Source organism: Bombina bombina, chromosome 4, assembly GCF_027579735.1.
Source record: "Bombina bombina isolate aBomBom1 chromosome 4, aBomBom1.pri, whole genome shotgun sequence".
NCBI lineage: Eukaryota > Metazoa > Chordata > Amphibia > Anura > Bombinatoridae > Bombina > Bombina bombina.
In genome coordinates, this window is record NC_069502.1 from 848,485,844 (window position 1) to 848,511,073 (window position 25,230).

Below are 25,230 nucleotides of genomic sequence, written 5' to 3' on the forward strand. Positions count from 1 at the left end.
CTCATCTGTGTCCCTCAGACACATCACACACATACACTCAACTGTGCCTTGTGTCCCTCAGACACATAACACATACACTCACATGTGCCCTGCGTCCCTTACATATCACACATGTACACTCACCTGTGCCCCATACATGTCACACGCGTACACCCACCTGTGCCCTGTATCCCTCAGACACATCACACATGTACACTCACCTGTACCCTGTGTCCCTTACATGTCACACACGTACACTCATCTGTGCCTTGTGTCCTTCAGACACCTCATACACATGTACACTAACCTGTGCCCCTTACATGTCACACACGTACACTCACCAGTGCCCTGTGTCCCTCAAACACATCACACACATACACTCACCTGTGCCCTGCGTCCCTTACATGTCACACATGTACACTCACCTGTGCCCTGTGCCCCTTACATGTCACACACATACACATACCTGTGTCCATCAGACACATCACACACGTTCACTCACCTGTGCCCTGTTTCCCATAGATACATCACACACGTACACTCACCTGTGCCCCTTACATGTCACACACATAAACTCACCTGTGTCCCTCAGCCACATCACACACGTACACTAACCTGTGCCCTGTATTCCTCAGATATATCACACACATACACTCACCTATGCACTGTGTCCCTCAGGCACATCACACACACACTCACCTGTGGCCTGCATCCTTTACATGTCACACAAGTACACTGGCCTGTGACCTGTGTCCCCCAGACAACTCACACACATGTACACTCACCTGTGCTCCTTACGTATACACTCACTGGTGCCCTGGGTCCCTTACATGTCACACACATACACTTACCTGTGCCCTGTGTCCCTTATATGTCACACACATACACTCACCTGTGTCTTTCAGACACATCACACACATGCACTCACCGGTGCTCCGTTTCCCACAGACACATCACACACGTACACTCACCTATGGCCTACATCCCTTACATGTCACACATGTATACTCAACAGTGACCTGTGTCCCACAAACATCTCACACACGTACACTCACGTGGCCTGCATCCCTTACATGTCACACATGTACACTTACCTGTGGCCTGTATTCCTCAGACACATCACACACGTACACTCCCCTGTGGCCTGCATCCCTTACATGTCACACACGTACACTCACCTGTGCCTTGTGTCCCTCAGACACATCAAACACATACTCACCTGTGCCCCCTACATGTCACACACGTACACTCACCAGTGCCCTGTGTCCCTCAGACACATCAAACACATACACTTACCTGTGGCCTGCGTCCCTTACATGTCACACACGTACCACCTGTGCCCTGCGTCCCTTACATGTCACACACATACACTCACCTGTGCCGTGTCCCTCAGACACATCACACACGTACACTCACCTGTGCCGTGTATCCATCAGAAACATCACACACGTACTCACCTGTGCCCTATTTCCCATAGACATATCACACATGTACACTCACCTCACATACGCACACTCACCTGTGCCCTGTGTTACACAGACACATTAAACATGTAAACTCACCTGTGCCGTGTATCCCACACGTACATTCACCTGTGCCCCGTTTCCCACAGAAAAATAACACACGTACACTCTGTGGTGACATTTTATCACTGGAATATATTAAATATAGCTCACAGATTTTATACCTGGCAATTCACATAGCTGGTTTTAAAATTGAATATTCAAGTAGTTCTTTGGCCTAGTGTCTGTCTAAATAGGACACTCCCAATAGCCTTTGAATGGCATTTGATAAACCACTCCCTATTGAATTGGGGTATAAAAAAAACTGGAACACCAAACCTCTCTCTTTTTCTTATCTTGTTCCTGCTGAAAAGATGGCTGAAGGTGGATACACTGGAGGATGTGGCTAAGTATATTCCTATGATTATTTTTATCAGTGTTGCACAAATTGGGGTTGTAGTAGAGTTGCCCTGTATTAATTATTTGGATTGTTTTGCAGTAAAATAGATGTGTATATATAGCTGTAAATCTTTCTCTTATTATTAACATATATTGATTCCTAATAAACTGTTTGGAAAGAATGGAGACTCTTTTTTAAAGTGTTTATTTCACAACTTACTTGTATTGGTTTAGTGGTTTTACCATAGAGATTTAGTACTAAATTAGAATTATATTTAGTATAAAGTAAAAATATTTTAAACTAATTAATAACCACACACTCACCTGTGCCCTATATTCCTGAGACACATCACACACGTACACTCACCTGTGCCCTGTATCCCTCAGACACATCACACACATACACTCACCTGTGCCCTGTATCCCTCAGACACATCACACATGTACACTCACCTGTGCCCTGTATCCCTCAGACACATCACACATGTACACTCACCTGTGCCCTGTATCCCTCAGACACATCACACACATACACTCACCTGTGCCCTGTATCCCTCAGACACATCACACACGTACACTCACCTGGGCCCTGTGTCCCTTACATGTCACACACATACACTCACCTGCGTCCCTTTGACACATCACACACATACACTCACCTGTGCCCTGTTTCCCACAGACACATCACACATATACACTCACCTGTGCCCTGTATCCCTCAGACACATCACACACGTACACTCACCTGTGCCCTGTATCCCTCAGACACATCACACACGTACACTCACCTGTGCCCTGTATCCCTCAGACACATCACACATGTACACTCACCTGTGCCCTGTATCCCTCAGACACATCACACATGTACACTCACCTGTGCCCTGTATCCCTCAGTCACATCACACACGTACACTCACCTGTGCCCTGTATCACTCAGGCAGATCACACATACACTCACCTGTACCCTGTATCCCTCAGACACATCACACATGTACACTCACCTGTGCCCTGTGTCCTTCAGACACATCACACACGTACACTCACCTGTGCCCTGTATCTCTCAGACACATCACACATGTACACTCACGTGTGCCCTGTGTCCTAACGGCCAGAAAATCAATTGGCTGTATAAACAACGTGATCGTTGTTTAGAAAAGAAAAAAAAAAAAAAGACGGGTTGTTTTGTTCAAAGCGAAATCGCAGCACATTAAACAAGATAACTAAGGTACAATACAAAACTAAAAGAAATGATGAATGAACATCCTATTAATTTTGAGTGCTATATTGATTTTTTTAATAGCAGACTGATTAACTTTACCTTCACTTTAAAATGGCCTTTTGCGGGGCATTGCCCCAAAGTAATCAGCTCTTTTACCTGTAAAAAAAAATACAAACAACCCCCCTCAACAGTAAAAACCCACCACCCACACAACCAACCCCCCAAATAAAATACTATCTATTTTAGATTAGAGGTTCATAAGTATAATGTAGGTGGCGGCGGTGTCCGGAGCGGCAGATTAGGGGTTAATAAGTATAATATAGTTGTCGGCGATGTCAGGGGCGGCAGATTAGGGGTTAATAAGTGTAAGATTAGGGGTGTTTAGACTCAGGGTTCATGTTAGGGTGTTAGGTGTAGACATAAAATGTATTTCCCCATAGGAATCAATGGGGCTGCGTTACCGAGTTTTATGCTGCTTTTTTGCAGGTGTTAGACTTTTTTTCAGCCGGCTCTCCCTGTTGATTCCTATGGGGAAATCGTGCGCGAGAACGTAACACCAGCTCACCGCTGACTTAAGCAGCGCTGGTATTGGAGTGCGGTAATGACCAAACTTTTAACGACGGGTTTCTGAAAACTCATAATACCAGTGCTGAAGGTAAGTGAGTGGTGAGACAAAACTGCTCGTTAGTACCGCATAGCCTTTAACGCAAAACTCGTAATCTAGGTGTTTGTGTTTTGGATAGCTGAAAATATCACACTGCCCCCACCCTGATACTTCATAATGCCACCTGACTTGGCTGGCAAAATTTTCTGTGCAGAACACTGAGCACCTATATCTGACATGAGGATAATACAATACTAGTATTTCAACAGCTCCTATACCTGACATGCTGACAATAAAGCACTAGAATGCCAACAGCTCCTATACCTGACATGGGGAAAATACAGAACTAGTATTCCAAATACCCCTATATCTGACATGAGGACAATATAGCACTAGTATTCCAACAGCCATTATACCTGACGTGGACAATACAACTGTTGCATTTCAACAGCCCCTAAACCTGACATGGGGACAATACAGCACTAGTATTCTAACAGCCCCTATACCTGACATGGGGACAATATACAGCACTAGTATTCTAACAGCCCCTATACCTGACATGGGGACAATATGCAGCACTAGTATTCAAACAGCCCCTATACTTGACATGGTGAAAATACACATACAAACATACAGATATGCACGTGGAAACATGCACAGACACACTACACAAGCACACATAGTCAAAACCTAATTACGTTATACAAACAAATACAATATTATAGAAAGGTTTCTGGTCTTTCTTAATAAATGTAACTAAAAAACTTAAGTACTGCCAGCAGGGATTCAGGTTTATGAATTGGTGAGTTACCAGTGGTGGTTAGAGGAGAGGAGATCTGTCTTTGTACAGGTGCAGCAGAAGGAAAAGTAAACTTCAGCAGCTCCAAGAAATGGGGAAAGGAACTTGCTCAGTTGTAAGAGGTTAGAAAACACAGCTCCTGAGATACTATACACACTGGCTCTATAGTTACTGATAGGAAAATACACTGCAGGTGGAGAGGCTGGAGTAAGAGGTGCAACACAGAGTAGCGAGTATCCCCAGGATCCTCACTGAACAGCGGTCCTGCTGTTTTGTTACTGCAGTGGAAGTAAAACCTCCTGCTTTGCTTAAGGATTTATCTATCTAGCAGTCAGAACCAGGAGAGGTTAAGCAAATCCTGTTGACAACTGAGAGGACAGGTCAGGATTAATCTGAAGAGAGAGGTAAGAACTCAGCAAGCAGAGTCTAAGAATGTTCTGCAGAACACACAAGTGAAGTCTCAATGCAATTAGCTTGTTAACAATAAAGAAAGGATATTCAGGCTAGGCGGGGTTAAATGTGCTATGTGACATCAGAGCTGGAAGAGTGTTGTTAAAGGTATATTACAGGCAGCTTTAAAGATAACAGCGATGTAAGATTTATTTTATGCTCCTACAAAGTGCTACCTGTGTATCCGTAGCTAGAAACACTAGAAATGTGACAACAGTCAGTGAGTATCAGGCTATATTGTACTGTGACAGTGTGTGATTGAGGGGACACCCTGACTGGTGATATAATGTACAGTACTTACAGACAATAAGCTATAAAAACAAGGCAATACCTCATAAACAGAAGACACGTCACACACGTGCACTTACCTTCATTGTCACACACGTGCACTTACCTTCATTATCACTGTCACACATTTCCTGCATTGGAGCTTCCAGCTGACACGTTACACTCAGATCTTCTGTTTTAACATCTACGTCAGTATTAATATCATCATCATCTGTAAGAACATTTAATGCAGACAATATTTCATGGTTTAGGGTTTTATTTTAACCCAAAATCAACTAGTAATAGGTACCTTATAATTTCCTTACACCTAATATTTGAGGGATATTGAAATTGATCAACAATCAAAATCAAAATAGAGGGCATATGTGTACTATTCATATAAAGCAGAGGGTGAGAGATAACAGAGGGCATGTGTGTACTATTCACATAAAGCTGAGGGTGAGAGAGAAGAGATGGCATGTGTGTGTACTATTCACATAAAGCAGTGAGTGAGAGAGAAGAGAGGGCATGTGTGTGTACTATTCACATAAAGCAGAGGGTGAGAGAGAAGAGAGGGCATGTGTGTGTACTATTCACATAAAGCAGTGAGTGAGAGAGAAGAGAGGGCATGTGTGTGTACTATTCACATAAAGCAGAGGGTGAGAGAGAAGAGAGGGCATGTGTGTGTACTATTCACATAAAGCAGAGGGTGAGAGAGAAGAGAGGGCATGTGTGTGTACTATTCACATAAAGCAGTGAGTGAGAGAGAAGAGAGGGCATGTATATACTATTCACATAAAGCTGAGGGTGAGAGAGAAGAGAGGACATGTGTGTGTACTATTCACATAAAGCAGTGAGTGAGAGAGAAGAGAGGGCATGTATATACTATTCACATAAAGCTGAGGGTGAGAGAGAAGAGAGGGCATGTGTATGTACTATTCACATAAAGCAGAGGGTGAGAGAGAAGAGAGGGCATGTGTGTGTGCTATTCACATAAAGCTGAGGGTGAGAGAGAAGAGAGGGCATGTGTGTGTACTATTCACATAAAGCAGAGGGTGAGAGAGAAGAGAGGGCATGTGTGTGTACTATTCACATAAAGCAGAGGCTGAGAGATAACAGAGAGCATGTGTGTGTGTGTACTAGTCACGTGAAGCTTAAAGGGACACTGAACCCAAATTGTTTATTTTGTGATTCAGATAGAGCATGCAATTTTAAGCAACTTTCTAATTTACTCCTATTATCAATTTTTCTTCATTCTCTTGCTATCTTTATTTGAAAAAGAAAGCATCTAAGCTAAGAAGCCAGACAATTTTTTTGTTCAGACCATGGACAGCACTTGTTTGTTTATTAGTACGTGAATGTATCCACCAATCAGCAAGAACCCAGGTTGTTCACCAAAATGGGCCAGCTTCTAAACGTACATTCTTGCTTTTCAAATAAAGATACCAAGAGAATGAATAAAATTTGATAACAGGAGTAAATTATAAAGTTGCTTAAAATTGCATGCTCTATCTGAATCATGAAAGAAAAAAAATTGGGTTTAGTGTCCCTTTAAGGTTAAAGAAAAGAGATGGCATGTGTGTGTACTATTCACATTAAAGCAGAGGGTGAGAGAGAATAGAGGAAGTGTGTGTACTATTCACATGAAGCTTAACCCCTTTGTGACCAGATAATTTTTCAATTTTCTTACCGTTTGGGACCAGCGCTATTTTTACATTTCTGCGGTGTTTGTGTTTAGCTGTAATTTTTCTCTTACTCATTTACTGTACCCACAAATATTATATACGGTTTTACTATATACTCGCCATTAAATTGACTTTCTAAAGATACTATTATTTTAGACATATCTTATAATTTATTATAATTTTTATAAAATATGAAAAAATTTAAAAAAATAACACACACTTTTTCTAATTTTGACCCCCAAAATGTGTTACATCTACAACCACCAAAAAACACCCATGCAAAATAGTTTTAAAATTTTGTCCTGAGTTTAGAAATACCCAATGTTTACATGCTCTTTGCTTTTTTTGCAAGTTATAGGGCAATTTTTCACCGCCAAATGTGATCAAATAAAAAAAAAAAAATTGTTCCCTTTTTCACAAACTTTAGGTTTCTCACTGAAATTATTTACTAACAGCTTGTGCAATTATGGCGCAAATGGTTGTAAATTCTTCTCTGGGATCCCCTTTGTTCAGAAATAGCAGACATATATGGCTTTAGCATTACTTTTTGGTAATTAGAAGGCCGCCAAATGCCGCTATGCACCACACTTGTATTATGCCCAGCAGTTAAGGGGTTAATTAGGTTAGATCCCTCCTTGACCCCCATCAAACAGCTCTCTTCCCTCCCCCACCTCACAATTGTCACAGCCATCTTAAGTACAGGCAGAAAGTCTGCTAGTACTAAAATAAAAGGCTTTTTTTTCTATATTTTTTTTTTAAATAGTCTGTAGTGTTGGATCTCCCCTTAGCACCCAACCTCCCTGATCCCCCAAACAGCTCTCTAACCCTCCCCCCTCTACCTATTTGCTGCTATCTTGGGTACTGGCAGTACCCAGTTTCTAAAAAAATAAATAAAAAAAAAAGAAGCCTTTTTTATACAAAAAAATAATAATAATAATAATAATAATAATTAAAAAAAAAAACCACACCGCCCCCTCGCATGCACTACAGGATCCGGATCCACGCTTGCAGGAAGTTCACCAGTGATAGGCCGCCCACCTGCCTCCCTCGGATCCCTCCACGCCACCAACGATCAGCACCATCACTGGCCGATGCAGAGAGGGCCACAGAGTGGCTCTCTCTGCATCGGTTTGCTGAAAAAAGGGTATTGCCCGATGCCTCAATATTTAGGCATCGCTGCAATACCCTGAAAGTGTCTGGAAGCGATCACGATCGCTTCCACCGCTTGAAACCCCAAAGGATGTGCCAGGCACATCCTTGGTCATTAACTGACACTTTTTGTAGGACGTGCCTGGCACGTCCTTGGTAGTTAAGAAGTTAAAGGGCCATTCCAGCCAAAATTGGATTCCACATAGATGTATTTCAGTTTTGAATAGAAGCATTTTTGTAATATACATAAATTAGCAAAAATGCTTCTAATAAAAGATATAGCTGTTTCAAAAGTGTATTTAAGTATGCACCGTGCACCAGCATTTTAAACACAGCACTTGCTCAGAGAGCCTAAAGTGCTTGTACCATCTGGTAATAACTCAATTTGTTAATTGCTGACATGATACAAGCCCCACTGATGTTCTGAGCAGATGCAGGATTTTAAATGCTGGTGCAGAGAATATCTAGCTATGCCTCACATGCATGTGCAGAGAAAAATGCTAACACTAAAACAGTGATAACTTTCACTAGAAGCATGTTTGCCAATACATGTATATTGCAAATATGATTTTATTCAAAGATGTATTCATCTATGTGAATTTATATTTTGACTGGAACGTCCCTTTAAGGTTAAAGAGAAAAGAGGGCATGTGTGTGTGTACTATTCACATGAAGCAGAGGGTGAGAGAGAATAGAGGGCATGTGTATGTACTATTTACATAAAGCAGAGGGTGAGAGAGAATAGAGGGCATGTGTGTGTACTATTTACATGAAGCAGAGGGTGAGAGAGAATAGATGGCATGTGTGTGTACTATTCACATAAAGCAGAGGGTGAGAGAGAATAGAGGGCATGTGTATGTACTATTTACATAAAGCAGAGGGTGAGAGAGAATAGAGGGCATGTGTATGTACTATTTACATAAAGCAGAGGGTGAGAGAGAATAGAGGGCATGTGTGTGTACTATTCACATAAAGCAATGAGTGAGATAGAATAGAGGGCATGTATGTGTACTATTCACATGAAGCAGAGGGTGAGAGAGAATAGAGGGCGTGTGTATGTACTATTTACATTAATCTAATAGGGACATAAAACCCCAAATTTTTATTTCGTGATTCAGTTAGAGCATATTTTTAAGCAACTTTCCAATTTACTACAATTCTCAATTTTGTTTTATTCTAATGGTATCCTTTTTTGAAGGAGCAACAATGCACTACTGGGAGCTGGATGAACACAATTTTTAAGCCAATGAAAAAAAGTCTCATATTTGGCAGCCACCAATCAGCAGCTAGATTCCAGCTCCTGTGCCTATCTAGGTATGATTTTCAACAAAAGATACCAAGAAAACGAGGCAAATCAAATAACAGAAGTAAATCTGAAAGTTGTTTAAAGTGAAGGTAAACAGCTTTCCCCCAGGGGAGTCATTGCCTGAGGCCATGCTGTGATTGGAAGAAGCCGGATTAGTCATTGCTGACGTGTGAAGAGAGGATCTCCGCGTGAGGGAAGCTGCTCTGGCTGTGAAAAGAACAAAGGTAAGTTTTTAAACAAAACGGCTGCTTTCTAAACTTTGATGAATGAAAGTGCCCCTGTTTTTAATAGTATTTTTAAAAACCAGGTTTTCATTCATCAAAGTTTACCTTCACTTTAAATGTGTATGCTCTATCTGAATCATGAAAGATTATTTTTTTGGATTTCATATCGCTTTAAGGTGAGAAAGAAGAGAATAGAGAGCATGTGTGTGTACTATTCACATATATCAGAGGGTGAGAGAGAAGAGGGGGCATGTGTGTGTACTATTCACATAAATCAGAGGGTGAGAGAGAAGATGGGGCATGTGTGTGTACTATTCACATATATCAGAGGGTGAGAGAGAAGAGGGGGCATGTGTGTGTACTATTCACATAAATCAGAGGGTGAGAGAGAAGATGGGGCATGTGTGTGTACTATTCACATAAATCAGAGGGTGAGAGAGAAGATGGGGCATGTGTGTGTACTATTCACATAAAGCAAAGGGTGAGAGAGAAGAAGAGGCATGTGTGTGTACTATTCACATATATCAGAGGGTAAGGGAGAGAAGAGGGGGCATGTGTGTGTAATATTCACATAAATTTAGAGGGTGAGAGAGAAGATGGGGCATGTGTGTGTACTATTCACATAAAGCAAAGGGTGAGAGAGAAGAAGAGGCATGTGTGTGTACTATTCACATATATTAGAGGGTAAGGGAGAGAAGAGGGGGCATGTGTGTGTAATATTCACATAAATTTAGAGGGTGAGAGAGAAGATAGGGCATGTGTGTGTACTATTCACATAAATCAGAGGGTGAGAGAGAAGAGGGGGCATGTGTGTGTGTACTATTCACATAAAGTAAAGGGTGAGAGAAAAGAGGGGGCATGTGTGTGTACTATTCACATAAAGTAAAGGATGAGAGAGAAGAGGGGGCGGCATGTGTGTGTGTACTATTCACATAAAGTAAAGGGTGAGAGAGAAGAGGGGGCATGTGTGTGTGTACTATTCACATAAAGTAAAGGGTGAGAGAGAAGAGGGAGCATGTGTGTGTGTACTATTCACATAAAGTAAAGGGTGAGAGAGAAGAGGGGGCGGCATGTGTGTGTGTACTATTCACATAAAGTAAAGGGTGAGAGAGAAGAGGGGGCATGTGTGTGTGTGTACTATTCACATAAAGTAAAGGGTGAGAGAGAAGAGGGGGCATGTGTGTGTACTATTCACATAAAGTAAAGGGTGAGAGAGAAGAGGGAGCATGTGTGTGTGTACTATTCACATAAAGTAAAGGGTGAGAGAGAAGAGGGGGCATGTGTGTGTGTGTACTATTCACATAAAGTAAAGGGTGAGAGAGAAGAGGGGGCATGTGTGTGTACTATTCACATAAAGTAAAGGGTGAGAGAGAAGAGGGGGCACGTGTGTGTACTATTCACATAAAGCAAAGGGTGAGAGAGAAGAGGGGGCATGTGTGTGTGTACTATTCACATAAAGCAAAGGGTGAGAGAGAAGAGGGGGCATGTGTGTGTGTACTATTCACATAAAGTAAAGGGTGAGAGAGAAGAGGGGGCATGTGTGTGTGTACTATTCACATAAAGCAAAGGGTGAGAGAGAAGAGGGGGCATGTGTGTGTGTACTATTCACATAAAGTAAAGGGTGAGAGAGAAGAGGGGGCATGTGTGTGTACTATTCACATAAAGTAAAGGGTGAGAGAGAAGAGGGGGCATGTGTGTGTGTACTATTCACATAAAGCAAAGGGTGAGAAAGAAGAAGGGGCATGCATGTGTACTATTCACATAAATCAGAGGGTGAGAGAGAAGAGGGGGCATGCGTGTGTACTAGTCACATAAAGCAAAGGGTGAGAGAGAAGAGGGGGTATGTGTGTGTACTATTCACATGAAGCAAAGGGTGAGAGAGAAGAAGGGGGATGCGTGTGTACTATTCACATAAATCAGAGGGTGAGAGAAGAGGGGGCATGTGTATGTACTATTCACATAAAGCAGAGGGTGAGAGAGAAGAGAGGGCATGTGTGTGTATGTACTATTCACATAAAGCAGAGGGTGAGAGAGAAGAGAGCACATGTGTATGTACTATTCACATAAAGAAAAGTGTGAGAGTGAAGAGAGGGCATGTGTATGTACTATTCACATAAAGCAGAGGGTGAGAGAGAAAAGAGGGCATGTGTGTGTACTATTCACATAAATCAGAGGGTGAGAGAGAAGAGAGGGCGTGTGTATGTACTATTCACATAAAGCAGAGGGTGAGAGAGAAAAGAGGGCATGTGTATGTACTATTCACATAAAGCAAAGGGTGAGAGAGAAGAGAGGGCATGTGTGTACTATTCACATAAAGAAAAGGGTGAGAGAGAAGAGAGGGCATGTGTATGTACTATTCACATAAAGCAGAGGGTGAGAGAGAAAAGAGGGCGTGTGTGTACTATTAACATAAAGAAAAGGGTGAGAGAGAAGAGAGGGCATATGTATGTATTATTCACATAAAGCAAAGGGTGAGAGAGAAGAGAGGGCATGTGTATGTACTATTCACATAAAGCAAAGGGTGAGACAGAAGAGAGGGCATGTGTGAGTACTATTTACATAAATCAAAAGGTGAGAGAGAAGAAGAGGTATGTGTGTGTGTACTATTCACATAAATCAGAGGGTGAGAGAGAAAAGAGGGCATGTGTGTGTACTATTCACATAAAGCAAAAGGTGAGAGAGAAGAAGAGGTATGTGTGTGTGTACTATTCACATAAATCAGAGGGTGAGAGAGAACAGAGGGCATGTGTGCGTACTATTTACATAAATCAAAAGGTGAGAGAGAAGAAGAGGTATGTGTGTGTGTACTATTCACATAAATCAGAGGGTGAGAGAGAACAGAGGGCATGTGTGCGTACTATTCACATAAAGCAGAGGGTGAGAGAGAAGAGAGGGCATGTGTGCGTACTATTCACATGAAATAGAAGGTGAGAGAGAAAGGAAGACACAATATGTTTGTGCACCAAATAGATGTTATCATTGCAATCTGTTTGTACTGAAGTTCATCATTTACATAGTAATTAATAGCGTTAAATCATTTCAGCATCTGAGTTTTTGAATTGTGAAACTTATACCATAGATCACTCACCTGCAGAGACATCTGATGGCTGAATATTCTGTACAATGTCTCCTTGTGCTCCTGTGTCTAGATTTTCATTACTGTGACCTGTTAGTTCTAATAAAGAATAAAATTAGTTTTTTGGTTAAATGGATTTAAGTGCAGTTATCTCACACACATCTGATTATGTAGTAATATTACACAACACATCATTAGTTTAACTGGTCTGTCTTCAGGTCCATCATTTACATAACTATTAGAAAGGGTTAAATAATTTCAGAATCTGAGTTTTCACTTTGTAAATAAACATTAACAGCAGCCATAGATCTGTCACCTGCAGAGACGTCTGATGGGCTCTCCACTGGCTGAATATTCTGTACAAGTTCTCCTTGTGTTTCTGTGTCTAGATTTTCATCTCTGTGACCTGTTAGTTGTAATAGAGGATACATTTTTTTTTTTTGTAAAATGGATATGAACATTTTTATTGCAACTATAAAAAGGCATCTTAAAATGTTAAGAACAAAAACAAATAATCTGTTACTTGTTGTGTTTAAAATATTTACATATATAAATTGATATACTGTATAATTGGTTTAACATTAATCCCTCTTGACCCTTTAAATGTGTATTTATTATTTTTGTTGAGTATAAAACTAGTTTATGATCAGACAGCTCATTAGATCACACATGACGAGTTAACTGTAAATTTACTCTGTGTCAGTCACGTCAGTAGTGTATGTGCATGTCCTGAGTGAGATATTTATTAGTACACAGCGTTACCTGAGCTCTCATTTCCTGGAATCTCATTAGTCCCTAGTGCTTGGTGAGTCTCCATCATGACGTCCTTATAAAGCTCCTTGTGTCCCTCTATATACTCCCATTCCTCCATAGAGAAATACACAGCAACATCATCAAACTTTATAGGCACCTGAAACACACACAACTCATTCAGGCCCTGATATTTTAAGCCTCTCTGCTCAGGTGCGATATTCTAAAATTGTCCTCCAGCACTGCGAGATCCCTAGTGAAATTTTCAAAAGTCAGATTTGGCTTTACTTCTCCAAGGGGCGTTCCCTGCATATCTGTATGTAAAGGAGAGACAAATCCAGTGTAATATAGCACTGCATGATGTGACAGTTCTGCTGCATTTACACTTTGTGCTTTCTATATTATACTTCAGATTAAACGTTATTACATTTAAACTTTGCACTTTCTATTTTGTATTTTATTTTGTATACAGCAGTGTAGTTAGGATTGTGATTTTACAAATTATTATTATAGAGCAGACTTCACAGAGGCCTTCCATAGAAAGTAAAGAAGCTATACGAATACAAAATTTCACATGGAAGAGAGAAGGTAACTGGAAAACCCCTGGGGCTGAGTGCATAAAAACATAATTTATGTAAGAACTTACCTGATAAATTCATTTCTTTCATATTAGCAAGAGTCCATGAGCTAGTGACGTATGGGATATACATTCCTACCAGGAGGGGCAAAGTTTCCCAAACCTTAAAATGCCTATAAATACACCCCTCACCACACCCACAATTCAGTTTAACGAATAGCCAAGAAGTGGGGTGATAAGAAAAAAGTGCGAAAGCATATAAAATAAGGAATTGGAATAATTGTGCTTTATACAAAAAAATCATAACCACCACAAAAAAGGGCGGGCCTCATGGACTCTTGCTAATATGAAAGAAATGAATTTATCAGGTAAGTTCTTACATAAATTATGTTTTCTTTCATGTAATTAGCAAGAGTCCATGAGCTAGTGACGTATGGGATAACGACTACCCAAGATGTGGATCTTTCCACGCAAGAGTCACTAGAGAGGGAGGGATAAAATAAAGACAGCCAATTCCTGCTGAAAATAATCCACACCCAAAATAAAGTTTAAATCTTATAATGAAAAAAACTGAATTATAAGCAGAAGAATCAAACTGAAACAGCTGCCTGAAGTACTTTTCTACCAAAAACTGCTTCAGAAGAAGAAAATACATCAAAATGGTAGAATTTAGTAAAAGTATGCAAAGAGGACCAAGTTGCTGCTTTGCAAATCTGATCAACCGAAGCTTCATTCCTAAACGCCCAGGAAGTAGAAACTGACCTAGTAGAATGAGCTGTAATCCTTTGAGGCGGAGTTTTACCCGACTCGACATAGGCATGATGAATTAAAGATTTCAACCAAGATGCCAAAGAAATGGCAGAAGCTTTCTGGCCTTTTCTAGAACCGGAAAAGATAACAAATAGACTAGAAGTCTTTCGGAAAGACTTAGTAGCTTCAACATAATATTTCAAAGCTCAAACAACATCCAAAGAATGCAACGATTTCTCCTTAGAATTCTTAGGATTAGGACATAATGAAGGAACCACAATTTCTCTACTAATGTTGTTGGAATTCACAACCTTAGGTAAAAATTCAAAAGAAGTTCGCAACACCGCCTTATCCTGATGAAACATCAGAAAAGGAGACTCACAAGAAAGAGCAGATAATTCAGAGACTCTTCTGGCAGAAGAGATCGCCAAAAGGAACAAAACTTTCCAAGAAAGTAATTTAATGTCCAATGAATGCATAGGTTCAAACGGAGGAGCTTGAAGAGCCCCCAGAACCAAATTCAAACTCCAAGGAGGAGAAATTGACTTAATGACAGGTTTTATACGAACCAAAGCTTGTACAAAACAATGAATATCAGGAAGATTAGCAATCTTTCTGTGAAAAAGAACAGAAAGAGCAGTGATTTGTCCTTTCAAAGAACTTGCGGATAAACCTTTATCTAAACCATCCTGAAGAAACTGTAAAATTCTCGGAATTCTAAAAGAATGCCAAGAAAAATGATGAGAAAGACACCAAGAAATATAAGTCTTCCAGACTCTATAATATATCTCTCTGGATACAGATTTATGAGCCTGTAACATAGTATTAATCACAGAGTCAGAGAAACCTCTTTGACCAAGAATCAAGCGTTCAATCTCCATACCTTTAAATTTAAGGATTTGAGATCCTGATGGAAAAAAGGACCTTGCGACAGAAGGTCTGGTCTTAGCGGAAGAGTCCACGGATGGCAAGAGGCCATCCGGACAAGATCCGCATACCAAAACCTGTGAGGCCATGCCGGAGCTACCAGCAGAACAAACGAGCATTCCTTCAGAATCTTGGAGATTACTCTTGGAAGAAGAACTAGAGGCGGAAAAATATAGGCAGGATGATACTTCCAAGGAAGTGATAATGCATCCACTGCTTCCGCCTGAGGATCCCGGGATCTGGACAGATACCTGGGAAGTTTCTTGTTTAGATGAGACGCCATCAGATCTATTTCTGGAAGCTCCCACATTTGAACAATCTGAAGAAATACCTCTGGGTAAAGAGACCATTCGCCCGGATGCAACGTTTGGCGACTGAGATAATCCGCTTCCCAATTGTCTATACCTGGGATATGAACCGCAGAGATTAGACAGGAGCTGGATTCCGCCCAAACCAGAATTCGAGATACTTCTTTCATAGCCAGAGGACTGTGAGTCCCTCCTTGATGATTGATGTATGCCACAGTTGTGACATTGTCTGTCTGAAAACAAATGAACGATTCTCTCTTCAGAAGAGGCCAAGACTGAAGAGCTCTGAAAATTGCACGGAGTTCCAAAATATTGATCGGTAATCTCACCTCCTGAGATTCCCAAACTCCTTGTGCCGTCAGAGATCCCCACACAGCTCCCCAACCTGTGAGACTTGCATCTGTTGAAATTACAGTCCAGGTCGGAAGAACAAAAGAAGCCCCCTGAATTAAACGATGGTGATCTGTCCACCACGTTAGAGAGTGTCGTACAATCGGTTTTAAAGATATTAATTGAGATATCTTTGTGTAATCCCTGCACCATTGATTCAGCATACAGAGCTGAAGAGGTCGCATGTGAAAACGAGCAAAGGGGATCGCGTCCGATGCAGCAGTCATAAGACCTAGAATTTCCATGCATAAGGCTACCGAAGGGAATGATTGTGACTGAAGGTTTCGACAAGCTGAAATCAATTTTAGACGTCTCTTGTCTGTCAAAGACAGAGTCATGGACACTGGATCTATCTGGAAACCCAGAAAGGTTACCCTTGTCTGAGGAATCAATGAACTTTTTAGTAAATTGATCCTCCAACCATGATCTTGAAGAAACAACACAAGTCGGTTCGTATGAGATTCTGCTAAATGTAAAGACTGAGCAAGTACCAAGATATCGTCCAAATAAGGAAATACCACAATACCCTGTTCTCTGATTACAGACAGAAGGGCACCGAGAACCTTTGTAAAAATTCTTGGAGCTGTAGCTAGGCCAAACGGCAGAGCCACAAACTGGTAATGCTTGTCCAGAAAAGAGAATCTCAGGAACTGATAATGATCTGGATGAATCGGAATATGCAGATATGCATCCTGTAAATCTATTGTGGACATATAATGCCCTTGCTGAACAAAAGGCAAGATAGTCCTTACAGTTACCATTTTGAACGTTGGTATCCTTACATAACGATTCAATATTTTTAGATCCAGAACTGGTCTGAAGGAATTCTCCTTCTTTGGTACAATGAAGAGATTTGAATAAAACCCCATCCCCTGTTCCAGAACTGGAACTGGCATAATTACTCCAGCCAACTCTAGATCTGAAACACATTTCAGAAATGCTTGAGCTTTCACTGGATTTACTGGGACACGGGAAAGAAAAAAATCTCTTTGCAGGAGGTCTTATCTTGAAACCAATTCTGTACCCTTCTGAAACTATGTTCTGAATCCAAAGATTGTGAACAGAATTGATCCAAATTTCTTTGAAAAAACGTAACCTGCCCCCTACCAGCAGAGCTGGAATGAGGGCCGCACCTTCATGTGGACTTAGAAGCTGGCTTTGCTTTTCTAGAAGGCTTGGATTTATTCCAGACTGGAGATGGTTTCCAAACTGAAACTGCTCCTGAGGATGAAGGATCAGGCTTTTGTTCTTTGTTGAAACGAAAGGAACGAAAACGATTATTAGCCCTGTTTTTACCCTTAGATTTTTTATCCTGTGGTAAAAAAGTTCCTTTCCCACCAGTAACAGTTGAGATAATAGAATCCAATTGAGAACCAAATAATTTGTTACCCTGGAAAGAAATGGAAAGTAGAGTTGATTTAGAAGCCATATCAGCATTCCAAGTTTTAAGCCATAAAGCTCTTCTAGCTAAAATAGCTAGAGACATAAACCTGACATCAACTCTGATAATATCAACAATGGCATCACAGATAAAATTATTAGCATGTTGAAGAAGAAGAATAATATTATGAGAATCATGATCTGTTACTTGTTGCGCTAAAGTTTCCAACCAAAAAGTTGAAGCTGCAGCAACATCAGCCAATGATATAGCAGGTCTAAGAAGATTACCTGAACACAGATAAGCTTTTCTTAGAAAGGATTCAATTTTCCTATCCAAAGGATCCTTAAACGAAGTACCATCTGACGTAGGAATAGTAGTACGTTTAGCAAGGGTAGAAATAGCCCCATCAACTTTAGGGATTTTGTCCCAAAATTCTAATCTGTCAGACGGCACAGGATATAATTGCTTAAAACGTTTAGAAGGAGTAAATGAATTACCCAAATTATTCCATTCTCTGGAAATTACTTCAGAAATAGCACCAGGAACAGGAAAAACTTCTGGAATAACCACAGGAGATTTAAAGACCTTATCTAAACGTTTAATTTAGTATCAAGAGGACCAGAATCCTCAATTTCTAAAGCAATTAGTACTTCTTTAAGTAAAGAACGAATAAATTCCATTTTAAATAAATATGAAGATTTATCAGCATCAATCTCTGAGACAGAATCCTCTGAACCAGAAGAGTCATTAGAATCAGAATGATGATGTTCATTTAAAAATTCATCTGTATAAAGAGAAGTTTTAAAAGATTTTTTATGTTTACTAGAAGGAGGAATAACAGACATAGCCTTCTTGATGGATTCAGAAACAAAATCTCTTATGTTATCAGGAACATTCTGAACATTAGATGTTGATGGAACTGCAACAGGTAATGGTACATTACTAAAGGAAATATTATCTGCATTAACAAGTTTGTCATGACACATAATACAAACAACAGCTGGAGGAATAGCTACCAAAAGTTTACAGCAGATACACTTAGCTTTGCTAGTTCCAGCACCAGACAGCGATTTTCCTGAAGTATCTTCTGACTCAGATGCAACGTGAGACATCTTGCAATATGTAAGAGAAAAAACAACATATAAAGCAAAATTGATCAAATTCCTTAAATGGGAAAAAATGCCAGTGAACAGCTTCTAGCAACCAGAAGCAAAAAATAATGAGACTTAAATAATGAGGAGACAAAAGCGACGCCCATATTTTTTAGGCGCCTAAATGCTTTTGGCGCCAAAAATGACGCCACGTCCGGAACGCCGACATTTTTTGGCGCAAAAGAACGTCAAAAATGACGCAACTTCCGGCGACACGTATGACACCGGAAACAGAAAAGATTTTTTGTGCCAAAAAAGTCCGCGCCAAGAATGACGCAATAAAATGAAGCATTTTCAGCCCCCGCGAGCCTAACAGCCCACAGGGAAAAAAGTCAAATCTTTAAGGTAAGAAAAATATTTGATTCAAATGCATTATCCCAAATATGAAACTGACTGTCTGAAAATAAGGAATGTTGAACATTCTGAGTCAAGGCAAATAAATGTTTGAATACATATATTTAGAACTTTATTAAAAAAGTGCCCAACCATAGCTTAGAGTGTCACAGAAAATAAGACTTACTTACCCCAGGACACTCATCTACATGTTTGTAGAAAGCCAAACCAGTACTGAAACGAAAATCAGCAGAGGTAATGGTATATTTATAAGAGTATATCGTCGATCTGAAAAGGGAGGTAAGAGATGAATCTCTACGACCGATAACAGAGAACCTATGAAATAGACCCCGTAGAAGGAGATCATTGAATTCAAACAGGCAATACTCTCCTCACATCCCTCTGACATTCACTGCACGCTGAGAGGAAAACCGGGCTCCAACCTGCTGCGGAGCGCATATCAACGTAGAATCTAGCACAAACTTACTTCACCACCTCCATAGGAGGCAAAGTTTGTAAAACTGAATTGTGGGTGTGGTGAGGGGTGTATTTATAGGCATTTTAAGGTTTGGGAAACTTTGCCCCTCCTGGTAGGAATGTATATCCCATACGTCACTAGCTCATGGACTCTTGCTAATTACATGAAAGAAATATATATACACACATTATTATATATATATATATATATATATATATATATATATATATATATATATATATATATATATATATATATATATATATATATATATATATATATATATATATAAATAAGAGGAAGAAAGGGGGGTCACCAGCGCTAAAACTACAATAGGAGTGTTAACTAGTATGTTATAGATTGTATATAGAAGATGTGTCAATGGTTGAAGATGTGATGGTTTTTTTTATATCTAAAATGTCTGCACTCACTTGGTTGGTAGGGAGTGCAACAAAACTTATATATATAAATAAGTATAAGAACTGAGCGTGCAGCCTAAAATGTGAGTCAGTGTACCCGTGTCACTGAATAAAATGTGAGTCGAAAGAGAAATTTCTCAATAGTGAATAGGCGCACTGCTATACAATTATGAATATTATAATAATAATATGCTGTATGGTGTATACATAAAAAAAGTTCAAAACCAATGAGGTGGTACAGGTTAGTTCTTTCCCAGCAAAATTCTGGTATAGGGTAAGTGATAGCGCTTACCAGAGCCAACCTCAATCCTATGAGGTAAGTGATCAGCAATGGGGTATAGATGGTCCCTTGGAAACTGTATGCTCCCTTGGCAATCTCTTGGTATCTGTTGATCCTTGAAAATGGAGATCCTGGACTCTCTTATGAAGGCAAGAATGATCCTTTGGTTCTCTCTATGGTATTTGTTGAAGTACTGCAGTTTTTGGAGGAACTTGTTGGTGAAATGGCAATCTTGGACTCTCTATAGATTTCTTCTTCTTTCAGAAGCTTGAATGTCCAGTATTCTCATAGATGTATAGAAATAAAGAGAGAAAACAACAACATGGAGTAGTACTGCAAAGTGATATAAGCAGAGACTGAATGTTTATCCTGGTGTAAAGTAAGTATATTGTGCTTACCAGAGCTAACCTCAATCCTATGAGGTAAGTGATCAGCAAGCGGTTAAAGATGGTTTTTTGGATGTTGAGAGTAATTCCTGGTCTTTTTTCCGTCAGTGGGAATGGCAATCCTGGACTCTCTTACTCCAGCAAGGATGGTCCTTAGGCTCCCTCTTTGTTGGTATCTTAAAAAATGTCTTGAGTGACCTTTATAACAATGAAATCCTGGGCTCTCTGAGTATTTGTTCTCTCTTTTGATTATATTTTGAAACCTGTCTTTTCTCCTTGCCTGTAGCAGACTCTGCTACAGGCAAGGAGAAAAGACAGGTTTCAAAATATAATCAATTTCCCTTATATATATCAGCCAAGCCGATCACAGTATACAGTGGGAACTCTTGCATGTGTTTAATAGGAACTGAATCCTCAGAGAGAGACACGTGACATCCCACTATCAAAAGAGAGAACAAATACTCAGAGAGCCCAGGATTTCATTGTTATAAAGGTCACTCAAGACATTTTTTAAGATACCAACAAAGAGGGAGCCTAAGGACCATCCTTGCTGGAGTAAGAGAGTCCAGGATTGCCATTCCCACTGACGGAAAAAAGACCAGGAATTACTCTCAACATCCAAAAAAACATCTTTAACCGCTTGCTGATCACTTACCTCATAGGATTGAGGTTTGCTCTGGTAAGCACAATATACTTACTTTACACCAGGATAAACATTCAGTCTCTGCTTATATCACTTTGCAGTACTACTCCATGTTGTTGTTTTCTCTCTTTATTTCTATACATCTATGAGAATATTGGACATTCAAGCTTCTGAAAGAAGAAGAAATCTATAGAGAGTCCAAGATTGCCATTTCACCAACAAGTTCCTCCAAAAACTGCAGTACTTCAACAAATACCATAGAGAGAACCAAAGGATCATTCTTGCCTTCATAAGAGAGTCCAGGATCTCCATTTTCAAGGATCAACAGATACCAAGAGACTGCCAAGGGAGCATACAGTTTCCAAGGGACCATCTATACCCCATTGCTGATCACTTACCTCATAGGATTGAGGTTGGCTCTGGTAAGCGCTATCACTTACCCTATACCAGAATTTTGCTGGGAAAGAACTAACCTGTACCACCTCATTGGTTTTGAACTTTTTTTATGTATACACCATACAGCATATTATTATTATAATATTCATAATTGTATAGCAGTGCGCCTATTCACTATTGAGAAATTTCTCTTTCGACTCACATATATATATATATATATATATATATATATATATATATATATATATATATCACACAATTCAAAGATAGTCAGCAACCAGGGTGCTCAGTCAAAATTTCAATAAGTATCAACAAGTAGGGACTGCACACGCTGGATTCAGTTCAAATAATAACTTATTTATTCAATGGTGACGTTTCGGGGTACGCAAACCCCTTCCTCAGACTTTGTGTACCCCGAAACGTCACCATTGAATAAATAAGGTATTATTTGAACTGAATCCAGCGAGTGCAGTCCCTACTTGATACTTATATATATATATTTTATATTATATTATATATTATATACACACATATATACATACTGTACTTTAAAAAGCAAATTCATGTATCCAGAAAGTAAAAAGCACTCACCGGGTCTTGAAAGCAAACACCTGTTTAATAAAAGTGGCGTTTCGGGGTTGCCCCCGTCCTCAAATATTGCCTGAGGACGGGGGCAACCCCCGAAACGTCACTTTTATTAAACAGGTGTTTGCTTTCAAGACCCGGTGAGTGCTTTTTACTTTCTGGATAGATTATATATATATATATATATATATATATATATATATATATATATATATATATATATATATATATATACACATATACATAGAAACATACAAAGTATGATCCTAATTTGTTACGTAACACAGAAACTTTCAAAACATACTCAAATCACTGCTAAAGCTAAATCTAAATGTATTAAAATATAAATGAGAAAGTGCAAAGCTTAAAGTGATGGTAAATCCTAGCGTTTGTGAAACGCTAGGATTTACCAGTGGAACAAATAAAAGGGAATTAACTTTCAGTCATGAAGTATAATATACTTCATGCTGAAAGTTCCTTTATTTGTCTGAAGCGTTTGCCGCACTGAGCTCCTCAGGCAACCCGTGGCAGAACTCTATTTTGCTGTGAGGTGATGTTTCCACCTCTTAGTCAATAGTCGTGTGTCCAGCTGGCGCCATGCCGGATAGCTAGCATGCTATTGGCTAAGATCACCTCACAGCAAAATAGCGTTCTGCCATGGGCTGGCTGAGGTGAACGCTTCAAACAAATAAAGGAACTTTCAGCATGAAGTATTTTATACTTCATGACTGGAAGTCCCCTTTATTTGTTCCACTGGTAAATGCTAGTGTTTCATAAACGCTAGGATTTACCATCACATTAACCCTTTAAGGACACAGCTTTCAGTTTGCTCAATTGTTTTATGACGAAAAAATTCCGTCATATGTCCTTAAGAGGTTAAAGGGCTATGAAACCCATTTTTTCCCTTTCTTTATTCAGAAAGAGCATGCAATTTTAATCAACTTTCTAATTTACTCCTATTATCACATTTTCTTTGTTCTCTTGGTATCTTTATTTGAAAAAGCAGGAATCTAAGCTGAGGAGCCGACGCATTTTTGGTTTAGCACCCTGGGTAGCCCTTGCTAGTTGGTGGCTACATTTAGGAGTAAATTAGAAAGTTGCTTAAAATTGCATGCTCTATCTGAATCATGAAAGAAAAAAAAAAAATGGGTTTCATATCCCTTTAAATGCAATAATACTGAAAGGACCCAGTCTAAAGTGTAAAGCAATCTAAAATACAAAGTGTAAGTGTAACAAAACTCTCATACCACACAGTGCTGTATTGCAATGGGTCAGTCTCTTCTACATATATATAAATGAAATAGATCTCACAGTGCTGAAGAGTTCTGACCTTTTTCTTTTTACTATTCAGTGAGGTCAGCCCTATAAAGTGTGAAATGCAATTTCTCTCCAAGCTGGACAAACGTTGATTATTAGATCCTTAGCACTGAGACAGGGACTTCAGATACTTAAAGGGACAGTCAACACCAGAATTTTTGTTGTTTGAAAAGATAGATAATCCCTTAATTACCCTTTCCCCAGTTTTGCATAACCAACACAGTTATAATACACATTTTACCTCTTTAATTACCTTGTATCTAAGCCTCTGCAGACTGCCCCCTTATTTCAGTTGTTTTGGCAGACTTGCATTTTAGCCAATCAGTGCTCACTCCTCGGTAAATTCACATGCATGAGCTCAATGTTATCTATATGAAACACATGAACCAACGCCCTTTAGTGGTGAAAAACTGTCAAAATGCATTTAGATTAGAGGCGGACTTCAAGGTCTAAGAAATTAGCTTATGAACCTCCTAAGTTTAGCTTTCAACTAAGAATACCAAGAGAACAAGGCAAAATTGGTGATATAACTAAATTGGAAAGTTGTTTAAAATGATATGCCCTATTTTAATCATGAAAGGTTTTTTTTGGACTTGACTGTCCCTTTAAATAGGGTCAGCACATGTGTCCTCAATCTCTGCGTGCAGACTACAGGATATACAGACCCAGTAATAACAGTAAATACAGAAAGTAGTCGCACAGGTTCCAATAAAAACTGCTTTATTCAGGGACTGGTTCTGCCAAACACTTTTACTGACAGAGCCAGGATAATGTTACTGAGAACATGCAGAGACACAGACAGCAGATAGGAAATACACACAGGGCCAGATGGGCAGTAAAGGGCATCACTGTCACATGACACATGACTCTCAGCTGGTGAATTGCTGCTGTTGGGGGACAATGTTACTGAGAACATGCAGAGGATCAGACAGAAGGTAGGAAATACACACAGGGCTAAATACGTCACATGACAGTTGATATAATGTTACATTCTCCAGCAGTACTCACCTCTCCGCTCTGCAGGTGAATGCTGCTGTGGGAGGGCCTCTTCTTCATAATGACATATTCCTATAAAATATATAATAGAAAATTATCAGACTATTTCCATGGATAAGCAATAAAAAGGAAAAGCGGAAAACAGATCCTTGTATAAAAGTTCAAACTTTATTCGCCAACATAAAAACAGAATGGCAAGTGCTCACAGGAACAAAACAAAATAGGCACAGGAACTGCCATAGGAGATCTCTATTTTGTTGGCGAATAAAGTTTGAACTTTTATACAAGAATTCGTTTTCCGCTTTTCCATTTTATTGCTCATCTATTCAAGGAGTTGGGGTCTCCTTTTTTGGATCACCGATGCCGCTTCTGGAGCACACCACACCGTCAGTAATGTATGTGACGTATAGCACGCCATGGAGGCGCAGTCACTACTCCGGAGAAAAGAGTCTTGTTCTCTATAATGACGAGCAGCTTGGATCCACGCGGTAGGAGCAGTTATAT

The 25,230-nt window shown here is 39.8% G+C and overlaps 1 protein-coding gene across 1 annotated transcript in view; it reads right to left on the bottom strand.

Annotated features, from left to right (window-relative positions):
• Positions 1-25,230, bottom strand: part of LOC128657274 (gastrula zinc finger protein XlCGF26.1-like) — a 422,529-nt gene that overhangs the window by 376,523 nt on the left and 20,776 nt on the right. Inside the window, exons 3-7 of the mRNA XM_053711555.1 lie at positions 24,739-24,798; positions 13,422-13,569; positions 12,976-13,065; positions 12,672-12,758; positions 5,347-5,451 (exon numbers count right to left, since the gene is read on the bottom strand). Coding sequence (XP_053567530.1) covers positions 5,347-5,451; positions 12,672-12,758; positions 12,976-13,065; positions 13,422-13,569; positions 24,739-24,798 — 490 coding nt within the window. The remainder of the gene's footprint in view (positions 1-5,346; positions 5,452-12,671; positions 12,759-12,975; positions 13,066-13,421; positions 13,570-24,738; positions 24,799-25,230) is intronic.